Source organism: Vigna unguiculata, chromosome 7 (genome assembly GCF_037176805.1).
Source record: "Vigna unguiculata cultivar grain cowpea cultivar isolate G323 ecotype 2 chromosome 7, ASM3717680v1, whole genome shotgun sequence".
Classification (NCBI taxonomy): domain Eukaryota; kingdom Viridiplantae; phylum Streptophyta; class Magnoliopsida; order Fabales; family Fabaceae; genus Vigna; species Vigna unguiculata.
In genome coordinates this window covers 30,442,751-30,463,879 of record NC_140798.1, presented here as the reverse complement: position 1 = coordinate 30,463,879, position 21,129 = coordinate 30,442,751, and the positions used below count along the sequence as shown (strand labels likewise).

The 21,129-nt window shown below is 36.8% G+C and overlaps 1 protein-coding gene, 1 non-coding gene and 1 pseudogene across 2 annotated transcripts; 2 read left to right on the top strand and 1 right to left on the bottom strand.

The window, feature by feature from the left end:
• The first annotated feature begins 1,875 nt into the window (after positions 1–1,875).
• LOC114191309 (uncharacterized) lies at positions 1,876–3,234 on the top strand. The gene is made up of 4 exons (XM_028080480.2): positions 1,876–2,244; positions 2,318–2,722; positions 2,813–3,004; positions 3,070–3,234. The coding sequence occupies exons 1-4, from the start codon at positions 1,876–1,878 to the stop codon at positions 3,232–3,234; spliced, it is 1,131 nt and encodes a 376-aa protein (XP_027936281.2).
• An 11,838-nt stretch (positions 3,235–15,072) lies between these two features.
• LOC146884780 (uncharacterized) lies at positions 15,073–20,284 on the bottom strand (annotated as a pseudogene).
• LOC114192844 (small nucleolar RNA R71) lies at positions 19,843–19,949 on the top strand. The gene has a single exon (XR_003606163.2). It is a non-coding gene; the product is annotated as a small nucleolar RNA R71 (small nucleolar RNA).
• Positions 20,285–21,129: the final 845 nt, after the last annotated feature.

Below are 21,129 nucleotides of genomic sequence, written 5' to 3'. Positions count from 1 at the left end.
ATTTTAATTTAGTTTTATTTTGTAATTTATAATTTTGTTAGGGTTTGAATAATAACGTATGTTTTATTTATTATTTATTTATATTATTTATTTAACTTTTATTTACATGAATATTTATTTTTTGTTTATATATTTTTTATTGTTATATTTTTGTGTGTTTTGATTATTATTTGTTTAAGTTTACTATTTATTTATTTATTGTGTGTTTGTTTTATATTTTTGAATGAATATTTTTATTTTTTATTGATTTAATTTTATTTATTTTGATTTTTTTATGGTTGAGTGTTTATGTATGTTTTTTTTTATATTTATTCAATTGTTTGAGGAATATTTTCATTTTTTTATATTTATTTTATTTTGTAAAAAATGGTATTGATTACTAACGTTAGATTATAGGTGGTTAAAGTTATCTAAGATGGACGATCTCCCTTTAACTTTCATGGATTCACAAGTAAATTCGAGTTTCATCTCAGATTTCTCTTCTTTTATAAATGAGATGAATGATGGAGACTATACAAATAATTTTACGACTAATAAGATATTTTCAACACGATATGAGTTGATTCAGTGGGTTCGAGGGATAGCATTTCATCTTGGTTTTGTTGTTGTCACTATCAAATCTGACAAAGTTACTGGTCAACCTGGGAGGAAAACGTATGTATTGTTAGGCTGTGAAAGGGGTGGTAAGTATAGGAAGTATAAACAAGAAAATGTGATTGTCCATTTAAACTCAGAGGCAAACCAATTAGTAATGGAGATGGTTGGATGTTGAAGGTAATGTGTGGATATCATAACCATGATGTGTCTCATACACTAGTTGGTCACCCATTTGTTGGGAGGTTAAAATCTTATGAACAGTCATTGCTTGTTGACATGTCTAAGAGTCAAGTCAAGCCAGCAAATATTCTACTCACTCTAAAAAAAAATAGTGAGTGTAATGTCACAACGATAAAGCAAATTTATAATGCAAGATACACTTATAAACGGTCGTTAAGAGGTTCAAGAACTGAATTACAACACTTGATGATGTTGTTAGATCGTGATAATTACATCCATTGGAGTAGATGTCAAGAAGAATCTGAAGTGGTTAATGATCTATTTTGGACACATCCTGATTCTGTTAAATTGTTGAATGCATTTAATATCGTATTCTTGATGGACACCACCTGCAAACCAACAAATATCGATTGCCATTACTTGAGATAGTAGGGGTGACATCTACAGGGTTGACTTTCACTGCTGCGTTTGCATTCATATATAGTGAACGATAATCTAATTTCACTTGGGCCCTAGAAAGATTTAGAGGATTATTCATGACCTCTGAAGACGGTCCACAAGTAATTGTGAGCGACAGAGACCTTGCTTTGATGAATGCTATTGGTAGTGTTTTTCCTAATTGTTATCATCTCCTCTACCAATTCCATATTCAGAAAAATGTGCAAGCGAAGTGCAAAATGTTAGTAAATTTTGTTGACGCATGGGATGTTGTGATGGAAGCATGGGAAAATGTTATGTATTGTGAAGATAAGTCGTCCTTTAATGATTGTGTTGAACGCCTTCGTCATGTTTGTATTTCATGGCCTTTATTCTTTGAGTATGTCAATGAAAGTTGGATAATTCCTCATAAAAAATTCTTTGTAAAGGCATGGACAAATCGAGTAATGCATTTAGGAAACACAACATCAAACAGGTATGTTTCATTGTTATTATCATCAGTTATGTTCTTAATTCACTTATAATATTGTTTATGTTAAATATAATAGGGTTGAATCAGCGCATTGGAGCCTAAAGAAAGTTCTAGGAAGCAGTATGGGAGACTTATGCTCGTGTTGGGATGCAATCCATAACGTTATTATCCTCCAACATAATGAAATCATGGCATTTTTTGAAAAAAGTATAAATCTAATCAGTGACGTGTATAAGGGAGGCATGTATAAAAGATTGGTTGGAATTGTATCAAGACATGCTTTAGGACTCATTGTTGATGAGGTTGAACGAGTCAATCATATAGGATTTGACAACGGGAGTTGTGGATGTGTGTTGAGAGCGACATATGGTTTACCATGTGCTTGTGAATTAGCACGATATGTCTATGGGGTGATTCCTCCGACTGTTCTTCATATAATGCATACTAGATTAAGCTTCTCAAATATTTCATCAAATGAATCGCTTCCTAGGTTATGCATAGACAAGGAAATTGATATGGTTGTGAATCGTTTCAGTGAAGTTGACATTGCAAGAAAGGTAACAATCAAACAAAAGTTACATAAAATTGTGTGTCCTGCAATGACATCAATGGTGTCTCCAATGCAAAAAGTTAAAACCAAAGGTGCACAACAACGAAAAAGGTCATCGATCAGAACGATCCACTAAGCGTGATCCATCCTACTCTGAGCATGCCGACGCCTTCTTTTCCTCTCACAGTGGTCATTCCATTAAAAGTGACACGAAATCTAAAGAAAGTGCAATTTCGTTGTTAGATCAATTTAATCCTATCTGTCACTTTTACATTGTCAATGTTGTTGATGTGGTTGTTGATGGCCATTGTGGGTATAAATGTATTGTTGCCTTGTTAGGGATGGGTGAGGAATTGTGGCCCCTAGTCCGACATGATCTTTTTAAAGAACTTAGTCAATGGCGTGATGAATACGCAAGATTAGTAGGATCTTATGACCGTCTTGAAGAACTAAGGAAGTCATTGTTAGTGGAATCGCAAGCAGAGGTATGTTATATTCGTTTCCTGAACTTTACTGTTCACTTCTTACAAATACGTTTCTTAACCAATAGTAATCATTATTTACATTATTTACAGGCTAATATGGATAAATGGATGACTATATCCGATATGGGCTACGCGATTGCTAATCGATATAATGTTATCTTAGTCTGCTTATCATCACGGCAAAACATTACAGTTTTTCCACTACGTACCAGACCACCAATTGATTCAAAACAACATAAGCTAATATGTATAGGACATGTTCACGATTCTCATTTTGTTCAGGTAACACAATTGTTTTTTTTATTTGATTTACAATTTCAATGTATCACATCATTCATTTGTTACAGGTTCACCTAAAAGATGGTTGTCCTATACCCATGGTAGATATCATATCATCTACACATTGTTATCCCAAGACTCGAGCTTGGTTTGCGTTTTACGCTAACAGGATGCAGACATTTGTGCACTTGATGGGTGTGAATACTAGTTATGTGGACTTGGGCATGGACTAATGTTTGTATTTAATTTTTTAAGGATAGTTATTTTTGTAACTCAATATTTTGTCATATAGACATTAAAAACTATTTGTAATTATTCAGCATATTTATAAAATTATAACTCCTTTGGCCAAGGGACGAATATATTTTGGCCTTAGTGCAATCACCATTAACTCAATAAAAAAAAATAATTGCATATAAACACACATTAAAACACATTATGCGATTAAAAAAATAAGAAGTTCTACGTCATAAAATATCAAAAGTTCATGACTATTTAACTAATATAAAGGATAGAAATAAAGTCAAGTTCACATAAGAATATAAAAAGGTCTCCTATCCAGAACTAGACCGCCTCCCTCACACATTTTGACCTCCTTTATTACTGCTGCCATATTCTTCAACTGCCTGACGACCTATCCGCAACACCTCATTAGTGTGTTCCCATGCTATTATCCCCTCACTCACATCGCAACAATCTACCATCCTTTGTAAGACGAAAATCATGCATCTAATAGCACCCTGTAATGACAACATGAAATGGAGTAAATTAAATAATTTACATGTATTGAAATCTAGTTTTCAAATACTTACAGATAAGCCAGATGATGAATCGGGTGATCTCCTCTGCGGTGGAAGATCATCTGGTACATGTCGTCGAAGTTGGGGCACTAAAGTAGGTCGATCGTCATGGTTACCCGAAATAATATACGGATGAGATACTTGTCTAACCCATTGTAGGTAGCCGTCTACACAAGAATAAGGAGGTATAGCTGGAAGCAAACCTTTCAACACATGACCCGCAAAGCGAATCCATCGAGCATCAATGTCTACTAAGCCGAAATCACCAATAGAAAGTGGAGACCTCGGGATATGCTGCATAAGCCCAAATTGGTGCAAGACACAGTCCAGTAGATGACGGTGCACAATTTCTCCCTGTCAGGTTTTACAGAGGGGGTTTCATTGGGGAGAACAACACCAATGAGATCTGAGCCTAACCACATAAGACACTGACACCACTCTCAACCCAAAACCTTAAGGCGTTAGGTTTATGGGTCTTTATTCTTATATAGTGCTCTACTTTCTCATTTCTGGTCAATGTGGGACTTAGACTCACACTTGGATTCCTAACAATCTCCCCCTCAAGGGTAAGGGTGAGTCCCTTCAACCACATTGGTACACTCCCTCTCCAGCAGAAGCTACCCAACCACGAGTACTCCTTTTCTGCCCTTTTCTGTACCGCCGTTATTCTTAACGGGACACGCTTTACCTGGAACCCTTACCTGGGACCTTTGCCAGGAAGACTTTCGATACTAGGACCATACTGCACTCGTCTGAGCCGGTATTAACCATCGGCTCTGATACCACTTGTTAGGATTTATAAAGGAGGGGATTTCACTGGGGAGAACAACACCAATGAGATCTGAGCCTAACCACATAAGACACTGACACCACTCTCAACCCAAAACCTTAAGGCAATGGGTTTATGGGTCTTGATTCTTATATAGTGCTCTACTTTCTCATTTCTGGTCAATGTGGGACTTAGACTCACACTTGAATTCCTAACAATCTCCCCCTCAAGGGTGAGTCCCTTCAACCACATTGGTACACTCCCCCTCCAGCGAAAGCATTCCCAACCACGAGTACTCCTTTACTGCCCTTTTCTGTACCGCCGTTATTCTTAACGGGACACGCTTACCTGGAACCCTTAACTGGGACTCTTGCCAGGAAGACTTTCGATACTAGGACCATACTGGCACTGCACTCGTCTGAGCCGGTTTAAACCATCGGCTCTGATACCACTTGTCAGGTTTTACAGAGGGGGTTTCATTGGGGAGAACAACACCAATGAGATCTGAGCCTAACCACATAAGACACTGACACCACTCTCAACCCAAAACCTTAAGGCAATGAGTTTATGGGTCTTGATTCTTATATAGTGCTCTACTTTCTCATTTCTGGTCAATGTGGGACTTAGACTCACACTTAAATTTCTAACACTCCCAACCAGATGAAGCCACAAAATATAGCGATTTTCATAAGAGGACGAGTAACCCGATATGTTGCATAGGGGTTCCAAATGATCCCATTGTACGTAAGTGCATCCAATTGTGCCCTAACCTCAAGCAAAGTATAATTTAGTCTTGGTGTCACATAACGCGTCGCCCGAGGTCTCTGTTCATCATAGCTGTCTAGTACTTGCTTCCTTCCCAATCCTGGGAAGTGCTCATATATCCAACTCTACAAACAAATGCAAAGATTTTTCAACAACGAAACAAAAAATATGACCAAAGTAAAAAGTTAATTTTTGAAAAATAATTTTGTACCTGTAAAAGAGTAAGATATCCAGCTAATTGCTTGGTGTGGGCAAGGCTGGCATCGCTAAGCTACTCATAAAGATGTGTCAATGCAGCAGCTCCCCATGCAAACCTTCCACAAGACTGCAGATCTGCAAACATATTGAGGTACAAGACGTTGATGGAGGTAACACTCTTATTAACAAAGATGGTGCAGCCAACAAGATGCAGTAGATACGCCCGTGCCGCAAACTGCCACTGCTGATTGTCACAACACTCAGTGTAGACGTCTCTCAACCAACTGAGTCTTACATAAGGACCGCGACAATGAATCAACTTAGAGGACGCCTTCGACCGTTCAACGCCTAAAAGATCAATCACACACTGAAGAGCAACATCGAAGTCTAATGCTTCATTGCTTAAAAGCTCTCCAACTATAGGCAAATGGAGAAGGACAAAGACGTCGTCTAATGTCACAGTCATCTCTCCAAAAGGAAGATGAAAGTTGTTGGTATCTCTATGTCACCTCTCAACAAAAGCTAGTATGAGACCCTTATCAAGATATTTATATATTATATCACATAGTGGCATCAACCCTGAATTTTGAACAAATGGCTCAACAACTGCATGACAAACTCCGAATCTTTTCAATTTCTTGCCATGGGACACTAACTTCATGTCCACTCGGTCCTAATAAAAACCGTTATACAAATATTTTAAATTCATCCACCAATCTCAACAAATAAATTATTAAAGTACAATACTAACCTGACCATCCCAAATAGCACATGCAACATGATCAGCAAATCCGATCAACAAAGATGTATCCTCGGGTCCTCCAGGAAATCCTCCTAAAACATCATGGTCCTGCCCGGCAACAACCTCCTCATGGTAAATTATATTTTCTTGCTCCTCATGAATATCAGTAGGAGTTGGTAATGATGGACCAGCTTCTCCATGACCAGTTGATGAACCAGCTTTCCCATGAGATGATGGACCACTCTCTTTGTGATGACCCTGACCTCTTCTGCGAACAGATGCAGTAGGTCTCTGCCTAGGCTATTACTCAAAAGCCTTAGCATGTGAAGAACTTGAGCCACCACGATGTGCTCCTCTTGTCCTAGCAATATGTAATTAAAAATAAAATTATTCAAACAATATAATTAATTAAAATTATCCAAAATTATAAATAATAATTATAAATTTTCAAAATAATAATTATTTATAATTATTAATATTCATAATTATAATATATTATTATTTTTATTATTCAAAATTATAATTAATTATAAATAAAATTAATTAATATTTTAACTAATTAAATTAAATTAATATTAAAATAAATTTCAAATAAATTTGTTCAAAATTATAATTATTTAAAATTATATTTACTCAATAATAAAATTAATTAAAATTAAAATTTTTCAAAATCGTAAATAACTAAAATTTTAATTATTCAAAATTATAATTATTTAAAATTATATTTACTCAATAATAAAATTCATTAAAATTAAAATTATTCAAAATTATAATTATTTAAAATTATATTTACTCAATAATAAAATTAATTAAAATTAAAATTATTCAAAATCGTAAATAACCAAAATTATAATTATTCAAAATTATAATTATTTAAAATTATATTTACTCAATAATAAAATTAATTTAAATTATTCAAAATCATAAATAACTAAAATTTTAATTATTAAAAATTATAATTATTTAAAATTATATTTACTCAATAATAAAATTAATTAAAATTAAATATTCAAAATCGTAAATAACTAAAATTTTAAATATTCAAAATTATAATTATTTAAAATTATAATTATTTAAATTTATATTTACTCATTAATAAAATTAATTAAAATTAAAATTATTCAAAATCATAAATAACTAAAATTTTAATTATTCTAATTTATAATTATTTAAATTTATATTTACTCAATAATCAAATTAATTAAAATTAAAATTATTCAAAATTGGTAATAACTAAAATTTTAATTATTCTAAATTATAATTATTTAAAATTATATTTAATCAATAATAAAATTAATTAAAATTAAAATTATTCAAAATCGTAAATAACTAAAATTATAATTATTTTAAATTATAATTATTTTAAATTATATTTACTCAATAATAAAATTAAATAAAATTAAAATTATTCAACTTCGTAAATAATTAAAATTTTAATTATTCTAAATTTTAATTATTTTAAATTATAATTAATTAAAATTAATTAATATCAAAATTATTTATATTAAAATTAAAATTAAGTACAAAAAAATTATAAACGGAACACGGCATTACGGAAGTGGAAGTCACGCCTACGGAAGTCGCGTCTTCTACGTAAGTCACGCCACGATTCTACGGAAGTCATACTCTCTTACGGAAGTCAATAATGTTTACGGAAGTCACTTCACGAAACTCATTTTTAACTACGGAAGTCGACTTCCAGTATTGATGGCTTACGGAAGTCGACTTCCGTAAGTGCCATTTTTTATGTTTTTGCGTGATCTACACTTCCGAAACTTGTTCTATGGAAGTCCACTTCCGTCACTTATGGAAGTCCACTTCCGAGTTTGTGTTTTTACAAATCTATACTCAAATAAAAAAAATGACTATATACGATGTAGCAAACATGACAGAAACAATAAAAAGAATTAAAAAATTAAAATATACAACAGGGATACGTTTACTTACCTCTTAATGAAGAGGAATGGTGAAGGAAAGAGGGAGAGCGAACAAAAAATAGAGAGGAGTGGGGCACCTTAGAGAGGAGGAGTGGGGCACCTTAGAGAGGAGAGTGTGGCAGATGAGAGATTGGGGGGTGAGCGGCGGCTAGGGTTTAGTCAAAACAAAGTGAGACATTAAATAGGAGAGAGAAATAGAGATTGATTGATTTAAAATTTTAAAATAGTAAAAGGGTAGTTTTGGAATTTAAGAAGAGTTTGGAGGTGCAGAGGAAATATTTGGGGTGCAGGAAGAAAACCCCTTCCATAACGAAAGGAATGGCCCTTTCTTCATGTATCCCCTTTTTCATTATGCACCCTTTAGGTTTCAAAATCCCATATTTACCCTCTTAAAAACCCTAATGTGAAGTTCTCACCTTTCTTCCCCTTTCCTAACATTGTCGCTGCACTCGATCCACCCCTTTACAACCCATCTTCTTGTTTGTTTTTCGTGTCGTTGTTACACCCTATCTCTCTTAACTCATCTCCACTACTCTGGCAACAAACATCGTGCATTATCCTATCTACACAATTGATCCTCTAAGGACGAGGACAAGGACAAGGACGTCGCACTATTAATATCGCTCCCTTCTTCTGTTTGGTGCAAAAAACAATAGGTATGTTGAACAATGCTTGCATTTTGTGTAAGGATGGCAAAAAGGGTCAGGCCGGACATGCCAATCCACCCCAAAAAACGAGTCAAGACTGAGAATGTAACCTGCAACATTCACCAGCTCGGCCTGCCAACCCGACGGGCCAGCTTGTAGCCCACTTTTACTAAAAAATAAACATGTGATGTGTAACCATTGACATGTGTTATGTGCACGTGCAAGTCATGGAGCATCAAAATTTCAAAAAGAAGCCAAGCCACTAATCTCACTATAACACTCTCGTCTCCTCTCGTCTTTTTCTCCCCTTTGTCATTCATTCTCTTTTATCATTCTCCTCATTCACAGTCAGCCATCGTCCAACGCGACAATTGAGGGCAGTGACAACTTGTCTCACACCACCACCACGACACTTGACTCGACGTAGCCAACCACCACACCACCAGGAGACTCCATGTAAGCACAACACGACACAAACACAGCCAAACAAGTCGACGATACACTAGATGCAAAGGTCGAAGATGGAGTTAGATCCAACAGTTACGAGGGTGAGAATGAGGACCAGATCCAACAACAACAAAGGCGAGATATGATAGCAAGAGTGAGGACAAATCCAACAACGATGAGGGTGAGATCTATGCTAGCACCTCTGATCTCATCGTGATGAACCTTCGATCTCGTCGCGAGGCACCTCCTATCTCCTTGCGTAAGGGTTTCAAAATGTGTCATCAGTGTCATCTCCCTGTTTTTTTTTCTCATTGCATGTTGTTCTATTCAAGATTTAAGGTTTTCTTCTGTTTAGGAATTAGGGTTTCCTTTTGTGTTGGTTAAAACGTTGGTTGGAGCCCAAAACGTTGGTTGAAAACCCTAATTTTATTGTTGAACGAGATTGAAGATGACGAGGTTGTTGCATGTTGGAGATGGAGGTGTTGGCCTCTTGGCAAGCGTACCAAAAGTCAACTGTAGTATAATGATTTAAAGTAGGAGTGTCGAACCCACGAGGAACGGATTCAGTGAAAATTAATAATTATCTCAATCAGCATATATATGCAGAAATTTTAATTCGATGGATTATCAATAGTTAAACTAAATTGAATAAATAAAATATAGTAAAAAAAATTAGTTAAAAGATCAATAAAAGAAACTGTGATTGAATTTCATCTATCTCCCTTGTCTGTAATCTGGATGAATATAATATATATAACATCTGAAAATACCAATATTGATGCACACTCAAAAATCATTTATATCGATCCCTCGCGTATAAAATTCATAAGATTAGTTTCGTGAATATTGATTCCTCACATATTCAACAAACTATCCAGCATTACGGTCGAGTGTTAAAAGCAATTGATATATTGAGATCTATTCCTAACATCACAGTATATCAAGTATCATTGTTCAAATCAGATTTTCAGAAATACTTTCCAATCAAATCTAAAAATCAAAATCAAAACATCTATTGATCAAATAGAAGTAAGCATTAAGAGCAGAATAATAATACCAATACTGAGTAAAACAGAAATGCTATATATAAATATCACCATATTACATCCAAGTTCGAGTAGATTACATTCAATCCCAAAGGAGAAGATTAGCCACTCATGGTAGCCAACAAAACCCTATGAGCTAAGAAGAAGAAGAAGAAAATGAGAAACTGTGATGCTCCTGGTAACAGCTCTGCAGCACGGACGTGTTCTTCTCCCCAAATTCCAAGCTGAAAATCACTTTCTGATGCACGGAGAATATATACCCACAAAGTCTCGCTCAAGCTACCTAAGTCTCGCTTGAGCGAGACAACATTCTTCATCCCAAAGAAAGCCTCTCGCTTGGGCGAGATGTGCTGAAGCCAACATCTCGCTTAGGCGAGCAAGAGTACTTCAAGCTGAAGAAAGGATCTCGCTTAGGCGAGATTGGCAACATCTGAGCTCGCCTGGGCGAGAATGGCGGCAAGAGAGGGTCTCCAGTCTCGCTTAAGCGAGAATGGCGGCAGTTGCTTTAGCTTAGGCGAGAATGCTTTGGTTTGAGCGACCTTGACAGCATTCCTTCCCTATTTTCTCTGTTTCTTGCTTTCTCCTTCACTCTTCTTGAGTTCTCTTTAATCTTTCCTGAAAAACACACAAAATAGGATCAAATGATTTCTTTAAATCAAAACTTGGAAGCATGTGATTGAAACTTAGATTTAGGGAGAATCAATATGAAATGAACATCCATTAAAAGCATAAGTGCCAGATTTTGTTATGAATTTTTACTGAATTTTGGCACTTATCAACTCCCACAACCTAGCATCTTGCTTGTCCTCAAGCAAAGTAACAAAATCAACAGCCATTCAAAACTAAAACTGAAATTGGTTATTGAGAAATCATTTTCACAGTTCCTGTCCAGACAACTTTTGCATTCCAAACCACAGATTCAAAATCAGAAGCAAATGGTGAATCCAATTATCAAACAACAATAGGATAAGAGTGCAGCCAATTTTTCAGGAAAACCAATTGTAAGAACAAATGATTCTAACCAAGGAAATTCTCTCTTAAATCTCACAGGCATGTGTTTTTCTCATTTTCCACTGAAATTGAACAAATCAACATTGTCAGTCATTTACAATTCAACAACAAACACACAATCAGCATGGATCTTAAGGTCTTTTCAAGGTTGTAATGAGGCTAGGCTTTCAAGAATAATGGTTTTTCAAGATCACAAAAGCACAACTTAGAAAAGAGAGCATAACTACAATTCAAACCCAATTTCAATTCTACTCTCCATTCCTCACAGTTCAGACCTCAATACACCAAGTTTATTTTTCATTCATAATTCACTCTTATCTCTTTTTGAGTAAATATATACATTCCTACACAATACTAGAGAGTGAATTATGATACTCAGCCCTTTTCTTCCTTAAGTGCAATTCTACCAACCAATTACCCTTACAGTTGAAAAATACACCTATGCTCTCTATCCCTAAGTGTGTAAAGGGAAAGGATAATAATTCAAGTTAAGGTTAAGGTGCATAATTCAAACAATTAGGCTCAAATGGGCTATCAACAAAGGATGATTATTTACAGGTTGGCTATTTGGCACTGAGTTATAATTTCAACAAAATTGCCTTAATCATTTCCATGCTTCAAATGTGATGTTATTAAATGAAAACTCAAGCAATATCAATTTGTCAACAACAGTGGAAACACTCAAACTGTTTAAGGATTCACACACTCACTGGGTTTTCTGGTTTATTTCCTTGGTATCTCACTTGTTGTTACAACTGATTATCTTGACTAACTATGCAGCACTAATATCCTAATTCTGTTTAATTATGAATTCAACCAAAATTTCCTTTTTTCACCTCTGTGTTCAGTTCACTCATTGTTCTAGACTCAAGATACTTACTGAAATTAGATTTCTCTTTAACCAATTTCCTCAAGAAAAATTTTTAAAATGATTCCCAAAAAATTTTAGTTGTTTCTAAGTATTATGCACAGAATACTAAGCCAAAAGGTAAAGTTAAACAGTTAATTAACTAGATAATATAACATTCTAGCCAAAACAACTAAAGCAAAATAGTAGTAATTACATAAATACTGCAAAATACTAAAAGAAAAAGAACAATGAAACCGTATTTATAGAGTTTTGAAGGGTGGAATGGTGCTGTGGATCAATCTCCTCCAAAATCAATTTCATCCTCAATGTCTGCTCCATCTGCGTCAGCAGCTCCTGATGGTCCCTCACCTGCAGCAGGTCTACTTCCCCCTGGGAAAATAGGACTGTCCCCAGGCCACTGTAGATAAGTGAAGAATTCTGGTGGAGTCATGCTTGGGTATGGTCCGCGGACATTCTGATAGAGGTACTCCTGAAGGTGGAGTTATCCTCTATGAATGGAAGCATTTTGCTGGTGAGTGTGCTCCATCTGCAACCTTAGATATCTCATCTGCTCAAGCAATTCATTATTCATGTTGAGTTGAGGTTGCTGTGTGGGCCCTGTTTGTTGTTCTTCCATTGCTGGTTGGTCTTCAGCTGGTTGGTCTTCAGCTTGTTGATCCAGCTGGGGCTCTTCTAGCAGCTCCAAGTCCTCTGGGTGGGTACAAAAGTGTTCAATGAATCTCTTGGTAATTGATGGTCGTATCTTTTCAGTTAAATCTACCTCCACCCCTTTGTTCTTGGCAAAGAGCTGTGATCAATGCCGGAAAACCCAAAGCACCTTTTGCCTTGTCATTCCTAGTGTTGACTTCGTATCTCACAAATTTGTGGATTTCTTCAGAGATAATTGTGGCGACGTCAACAGTCAGATCCTCCCTCATTATGCAATAAAGGAGATGACATCTAGGAACATTCAAGTCTGACACGTGACCAATGGGCACTATGTTTGCAAGTAAGAATGTAGTCCAGACTTGGGCCAAGGTTTTCATATCCCCTTTTAGAATTCTGAGAGGATTTCCAGTGGGTCCGACTTGATAAGATCGGTTGGCAGCGTATATAAGGAGTGCTACTTCATTTTCATCATAAGGTTCATGACTCCTCCTTCTTGTTGTGAAGTCACAGCGTTGCCCTGGTTGTAGAGGTAGTGGATTACCAAGGAATTCACTAATGGCAGCTCGATCATAGTTTACCCACCTCCCCCTAACTTTAGATCTCTTTTCACCAGGATTGTCCTCAGAATAAGTATTTGCATAGAACTCCCTCACAATCTGTGGATCAAATTTGGGAAGCGGGTCAACCAACTTCATCCAATTCCTCCTGATAAGGCCATTCAAGAATGGATCATATTCATCTGGAAGTAGGACCACCTTTCTTTCTTTGATAAAGACCCATTTCTTTATCTTCTCATACCGTTCTTCTCTTTCGGGGTCCCTAAAACGGTTGCTTATTGGCCTTTCAGGAGAAGAGCTACTTGCACGTCTTCTCCTCTTCCCTTTGCTGGGTTCAGTAGTGGGAAGTCTAGCTATTGTCTTTGTTCTAGCCATGGACCTGCAAGGATGAAAATTAACCCACCAAAATCTTGTCAAGTTAGTCAATTACAATGCAGTAGCAGTTTCTAGAATCCATTCACTAGTCAACCAAACACAAACAAGAACAATTTCAGCATGACATTTCATCAAACACATGGAGTGCATTTTCAAACTGTGAAAATTTGTGAAGCAATTCATCCATAGGGAACCCACATTGTTCAGTTCTAGCATTAATTCACACTAAAACCCACAATATAAACACAAAACGCATTAAAACAGATTATGGGTACTACCTAGGGTTTGCAAGAGCACAAAAACGTGATTATGCTTGATGGAAATGAAAAGAATGAGGAAGAAGAACTTACCTTGAAGTGAAATTAGCAAAGGGAAGAAGAAAATTGTGAGTTAAAATGCAGAGAAATGAGTGAGTGAAGGCGTGCCCAGTGTGAGAGAAAGAGGACGTGAGCGAGAGTTGTGAGCGAGGGCTTGGGGGAAAAGAAATGAGTGATTTCTGCCTCTGTCCCTGCCATAAGCGCGATTTCTCGCTTAAGCGACCACATCTCGCTTAAGCGAGATGAGCGTTAGAGGAGAATTAAAAAGTCTCGCGCAGGCGAGACTGTGTCACCCAAAACAACCCTGGTGCAGGGCATTCTCGCCCAGGCGAGACACTACTCGCTTAAGCGAGTATATTAGCAAACTTGGTTGGCTCAGGTTTTGCATATCTCGCCCAAGCGAGACATGTTTAGCTTGGGCGAGATTTTCATGCAGTTTTCACACACACTGATTTTGCCACTTTTCAATTGTTGGTTCACTTTCACTGAGCCATTTAATGATCTTTTCAGTCCAATTAACTCATAAACACACACCAAACCATACTTCAATCAATTCTTTATCATTCCAAAAGGTTTCGCATCAACAAACTCAAAATCAAGCTTTTAAACTCAAATTTCACAATTTGGCCAAAATAAGGCAATTTTTAGCATTTGATGATCTCAATTCTGGCACCAAAACTCATTCTCATGCATAAAATACCAGTTTTGTTTGAAAACAACCAAAATTGCATGGTTTGCCTTATTGAGATGATTGGATGATTGGATGCTAAAATTCACCTTTTTACACACAAACATAAAATTATAAACACAAACACATAATTACATACACAAACACATTTAATCACACAAAAGATGAATTGAAGTGCAAAAACATAATTAAAACACTGGGTTGCCTCCCAGGAAGCGCTTGTTTAATGTCACGAGCCTGATGCCTGTTTCATTTAAGGTTCATCCAGTTGAATGATTGTGGCGAGCCTATCAATCTCACCGCCAAGATAGGGCTTCAACCTTTGCCCGTTTACAACCCAACTCCTTTTAGATTCAGGATCCTCTAGTTCAATGGCTCCATAAGGTCTCACATTTTTGACAAGAAATGGTCCTGACCACTTTGATTTTAGCTTTCCAAGGAATAGCCTCAACTTGGAATTGAACAATAACACTGATTGACCAGGATAAAATTCTCTTTTGAGAATTTTCTTGTCATGATACGCTTTCATCTTTTCCTTGTAGAGCTTAGAGAACTCATAAGCGCTGAGTCTCATTTCTTCCAATTCTTGCAGCTGTAATTTTCTCTTTTCTCCTGCTGCCTTTGGATCAAAATTCAAGAATTTCAAGGCCCAGAATGCCTTGTGTTCCAGTTCAACCGGTAAGTGACATGACTTACCATATACCAGCTGGAATGGGGATAAACCTGTGGGAGATTTATAAGCAGTTCTGTAGGCCTAGAGTGCATCATCCAACTTCATTGACCAATCTTTTCTTGAAGATGCCACAGTCTTCTCTAGAATACGCTTGATACCCCTGTTTGACACCTCCGCTTGTCCATTGGTCTGTGGATGATAAGGTGATGCAATTTTATGCCGCACTCCATAATGTTCCAAACATTTCTGAAGTTGAGCATTGCAAAAGTGTGAACCACCATCACTAATCAACACTCTTGGAGTACCAAACCTGCAAAAGATGTTCCGCTTGAGAAATTTGATTACAGTTTTGGCATCGGCCTTAGGAGCTGCTACTGCTTCAACCCACTTCGTCACATAATCAACTGCCACCAAAATGTATTCATTTGAGAAAGAAGATGGCAGTGGTCCCACAAAGTCGATTCCCCAACAATCAAAAGCCTCAACCTCTAAAATGATATTCAGTGGCATTTCATGTCTTTTTGAGATTCCCCTTATTCTCTAACAGCTATTGCAGTGTTGCACATATTTGTGTGCGTCTTTGAATAAGGTGGGCCAATAAAATCCAGATTTGAGGACTTTTGTAGCTGTCCTCTCTCCATTAAAATGCCCTCCATATGGGGAACTATGACAGTGCCACAGAATGCTCTTTGCCTCATCATTGGATACACACCTTCTCAACAATTGATCAGCTCCAATTTTGAACAAATGAGGATCATCCCACACATATTGGTGTGCATCTTTCAGGAATTTTCTCTTCTAGTGCCAATTAAAATCTTCAGGTATGACCCCTGCAGCTTTGAAATTGGCCATGTCAGCAAACCATGGCCTTTCTTGCACCATCATCAATTTTTCATCAGGAAACTCCTCCTGCACCTCTGATTGAGTGTTGGTCACCTCAGTATTCACCAATCTAGATAAATGATCGGCTACAAAGTTTTCACTTCCCTTTTTGTCCTTGATCACCAAATCAAATTCCTGCAACAATAAGATCCATCTAATTAGTCTTGGTTTTGAATCAGATTTGGTTAACAAATATTTAATTGCAGAACGATCAGTATATACAGTGACAGATGAACCAATCAAATATGCTCTAAATTTTTCCAATGCATAAACTATAGCTAGCAATTCCTTTTCAGTTGTTGCATAATTAATTTGAGCTTCATTAAGGACTTTGCTAGCATAGTGTATAGCATGAAAAACTTTGGATTTCCTTTGTCCTAAAACTGCTCCTATGGCATAGTCACTTGCATCACACATTAACTCAAAGCCTAAATTCCAATCAGGAGCAATTATCACAGGAGCTGAAACCAATTTTTGTTTTAACAATTCAAATGCATGCAAACATTCAACATCAAAATTAAAGGGTGTATCCTTGTTAAGCAGATTGCTGAGTGGTTTGGCAATTCTGGAGAAATCTTTGATGAATCATCTGTAGAACCCAGCGTGGCCTAGAAAACTCCTGATACCCTTCACATTTTTGGGTGGTGGCAACTTTTCAATGATCTCCACTTTAGCTTTATCAACTTCAATACCTTTAGCAGAGATTTTGTGGCCCAGAACCACACCTTCAGTTACCATAAAATGGCATTTTTCCCAATTCAAAACCAGATTGGTATCAACACACCGTTTTAGTACAATGTTTAAGTTTTCCAGGCATTGATCAAATGAAGCACCAAATACAGAGAAGTCATCCATAAAGACTTCTATGCATTTTTCCACCAAATCAGAGAAAATTGCAAGCATGCATCGTTGAAAGGTTGCTGGTGCGTTACACAATCCAAAAGGCATTTTCCTGTAAGCAAACACACCAAAGGGACAAGTAAAAGCAGTTTTTTCTTGGTCTTCTGGATCCACTGCAATTTGATTATAACCAGAATATCCATCCAGAAAACAATAGAATGCTTGCCCTGCTAACCTTTCTAGCATTTGATCCATGAAAGGCAAAGGAAAATGATCTTTCCTAGTGGCCTGATTTAATTTTCTATAATCTATACACATTCTTCAACCTGTGACTGTTCTAGTAGGAATTAATTCATTTTTATCATTACAAATAACAGTCATACCTCCTCTTTTGGAACTACCTGGACCGGGCTGGCCCAGGCACTATCGGAGATTGGATAGATCATACCTGCATCAAGTAACTTCATTACTTCTTTCTTGACCACCTCTTTCATGGTTGGATTCAATCGCCGTTGAGGCTGTGCTACAGGCTTGTAGTCTTGCTCCATATGAATTTTGTGCATACAGTAGGATAGACTAATTCCTTTAAGATCAGATAAAGTCCAACCTATTGCACCCTCATTGGCTTTAAGAACTGAAATCAGCTTTTCTTCTTCAGAAGCCGTTAAAGCACTACTACTCACCACTGGTTTGTTACCTCCATCTGCAAGAAAAACATATTTTAAATGAGGAGGTAATACCTTTAGCTCCAGCTTCTGACTTTCAGTTCTATTTTCTTGCTGCAATTTCTCAAGTTGTATATCATTTGATTCAATTTCATTTGCTGAATTCAGATGTGTTAGGTATTCATCAACTTCCTTTTCTTCATCTTCCTCCAGATCGTCACAAGCACCAATCAAAGCTTTTTCCAATGGGCTTGCCTTTGCTAATTGCTTCCTGGATGATAGAAAAAGTTCATCTATCACATTCATCTTGAAGCATTGTTGCTTGTCCTTCGGGTGCTGCATTGCTTCAAATACATTAAAGTTGACTTCATCATCGTGCACCCTGACCTTTAATTTGCCATCATCGACGTCAATAATGACCTTGGCCGTCTTCATGAAAGGTCTTCCCAGTATTAGAGGAACTTCAGTGTCTTCCTCAATATCCATTACTACAAAATTAACTGGGAACATGAATTTGTCAACCTTAACCAAGACATCCTCTGCCACACCATAAGGATACTTCATGGATCTGTCAGCTAGCTGTAATGTCATCCGTGTAGGCCTCACTTCCAGATCTCCTATTCTTTTTAGCATAGACAAAGGCATCAGATTTATACTGGCACCCAGATCAAGCAATGCCTTTCCCACTGGTAATGTCCCGATTGTAACTGGAATAGTGAAGCTCCCAGGGTCTTTAGATTTCTGAGGTAATGATTTCTGAATTATAGCACTACACCCTGCTTCAAGCTCTACTGTCTCTTCAGAGAATCTTCTCTTTTTTGTTAGGAGCTCTTTCATAAATTTTGCATATGTCGGCATCTGCTCCATAGCCTCCACGAAAGGGATGTTAATCTGCAGTCGCTTGAAAATGTCCATGAATCTTGCAAACTGCCTTTCCTTGTCTTTTTTGGAGGGATTTTGAGGGTATGGTAGGTTCTTCAACTAAGGTACATGTTTCTCACCCTTCTCCCTCTTTTTCTCCTCACTTTTATTTTTTTCTTCCTTTTCTTCTCTTTTATTTACAAACTCTCTTTTATTTTGTTCTTCCTCTCCCTCACACTCATTTTTTTTCATTCTCTTTCTCTCTTTTTCCTCCAACACCTCCTCCTCTACACCCAGGTTGTCTCCAATCCCTCTTCCCACAACTTTACCACTTCGGCTGGTAATAGATTTACAATGCTCCTTGGGATTAGTCTGTGTGTTGGCTGAAAATTGACTTGTCTGCTGATCTGATAATTGTTTCGCCAACTGTCCAACCTGTGTTTTGAGATTTCTGATTGAAGCTTCTGTATTTTTCTGATTAGTCAAAGAAGCTTGCATAAACTTTTCTAAAGTATCCTCCAGTTTTGTCCTGTCATGCACCGAAGGATAATGTTGTTGTTGTTGTTGATAAGGAGGTTGTCTGTTTGAAGGACCAGCATCTTGCTTCCATCCAAAATTCTGATTTGGATTGTTTCTCCACCCTTGTGAAAAGTTGTTATTGTTGGAGAAATTTCCTGGTCTTCCTTGGTTGCTCACATATTGAACTTCTCCTTGTGAGCTACTCTGATAAGAACAATGATCATTTGGATGATCTCCTCCATAGAAGTCACATCTCATGGGTTGTTGACTAGGAGAAGATTGCACAACTTGCAACTGCTCTGGTAATTTAGACATTTGCTTCGTCAGTGCTTCAATCTGTTGAGTCAGAATCTTATTCTGAGCTAAGATCGCATCTGTAGTACTAAGATCAAGCACTCCCTTCCTCTGAACAGTTTGCCTATTATGATGAGCTTGATGATCTGTGGATGCCAATGCCTCAATGATTCTTGTTGCTTGCTCCGCATCTACACTCATCATTGTTCCACCTACTGCTGCATCTAATATCATCTTGGTGTCAGGCCTCAGACCATTACATAATATGTTCAACTGAGCAATATCCTCAAATCCGTGATTTGGGCATTTCCTCAATAAGGAATTGAACCGCTCCCAAGCTTCACAGAATGGCTCATCTGGTCCTTGCCTAAACGTCAAAATATCAGCTTTGGCTTTGATGTAGCGAGATGGTGGAAAGAATCTGTTCAAGAATTTCTCCTCAACATCCTTCCAACTGTTCAAACTCTGATTTGGATGTGACTTAAGCCATTCCTTTGCTTTACCTGCCAAAGAAAAAGGAAACAAACGCATGTATACATGCTCAAGATCTCCTTCTTGAAAGCCCATGGTTCCTATCAATTCATAGAATGTAGAGAGATGAGTGTATGGATCTTCATTATCCATTCCAGTGAATTGATGAGAACTGATCAAGCTGAGGAAAGCTGGCTTCATCTCCAGAGTTTTAGTGGTGGATGGTATTGCTATGCTAGAAAAATATCTCGGCCCTTGTTGCATAGCATAGTCTCCAAGTGTATTCCTGGCTGGAGCTGGTCTTTGATTCTCCATGTTTTCTGATTGAGGTGTGATAGAAGTACTGAAAGATTCTTCCCTTGTCTTTCCTTGCTTCTTTTTGCTTTTGCCTCTGTTCCTTCTAGCTGTCTTTTCTATCTCCGGGTCAAATGCTAATCGATCTTCAGGAACCTGACCTATTAAGAGCATAAATCAAACAGCTCAAGCAAGGATTAGTACAAAGGAAAAATTTAATAAGCTATCTAATAAAGAAAAAATATACACAAAGCTGGATGAGATAACTAGAAATTTCAAAAGAACACCGTTCCCCGACAACGGCGCCAAAAATACTTGTTGGCCTCTTGGCAAGCGTACCAAAAGTCAACTGTAGTATAATGATTTAAAGTAGGAGTGTCGAACCCACGAGGAACGAATTCAATGAAAATTAATAATTATCTCAATCAGCATATATATGCAGAAATTTTAATTCGATGGATTATCAACAGTTAAACTAAATTGCATAAATAAAATACAGTAAAACAAAAAATTAGTTAAAAGATCAATAAAAGAAACTGGGATTGAATTTCATCTATCTCCCTTGTCTATAATCTGGATGAATATAATATATATAACATCTGAAAATACCAATATTGATGCACACTCAAAAATCATTTATATCGATCCCTCGCGTATAAAATTCATAAGATTAGTTTCCTGAATATTGATTCCTCACATATTCAACAAACTATCCAGCATTACGGTCGAGTGTTAAAAGCAATTGATATATTGAGATCTATTCCTAGCATCGCAGTATATCAAGTATCATTGTTCAAATCAGATTTTCAGA

Bases quoted from the DNA above. Each gene is read 5' to 3' on its own strand.
- LOC114191309 (XM_028080480.2), top strand. From the start codon at position 1,876: ATGGCATTTTTTGAAAAAAGTATAAATCTAATCAGTGACGTGTATAAG. The intron at 2,245-2,317 runs GTAACAATCAAA...CAATGCAAAAAG, and splicing joins AAGTTGACATTGCAAGAAAG to TTAAAACCAAAGGTGCACAA. The intron at 3,005-3,069 runs GTAACACAATTG...CATTTGTTACAG, and splicing joins ACGATTCTCATTTTGTTCAG to GTTCACCTAAAAGATGGTTG.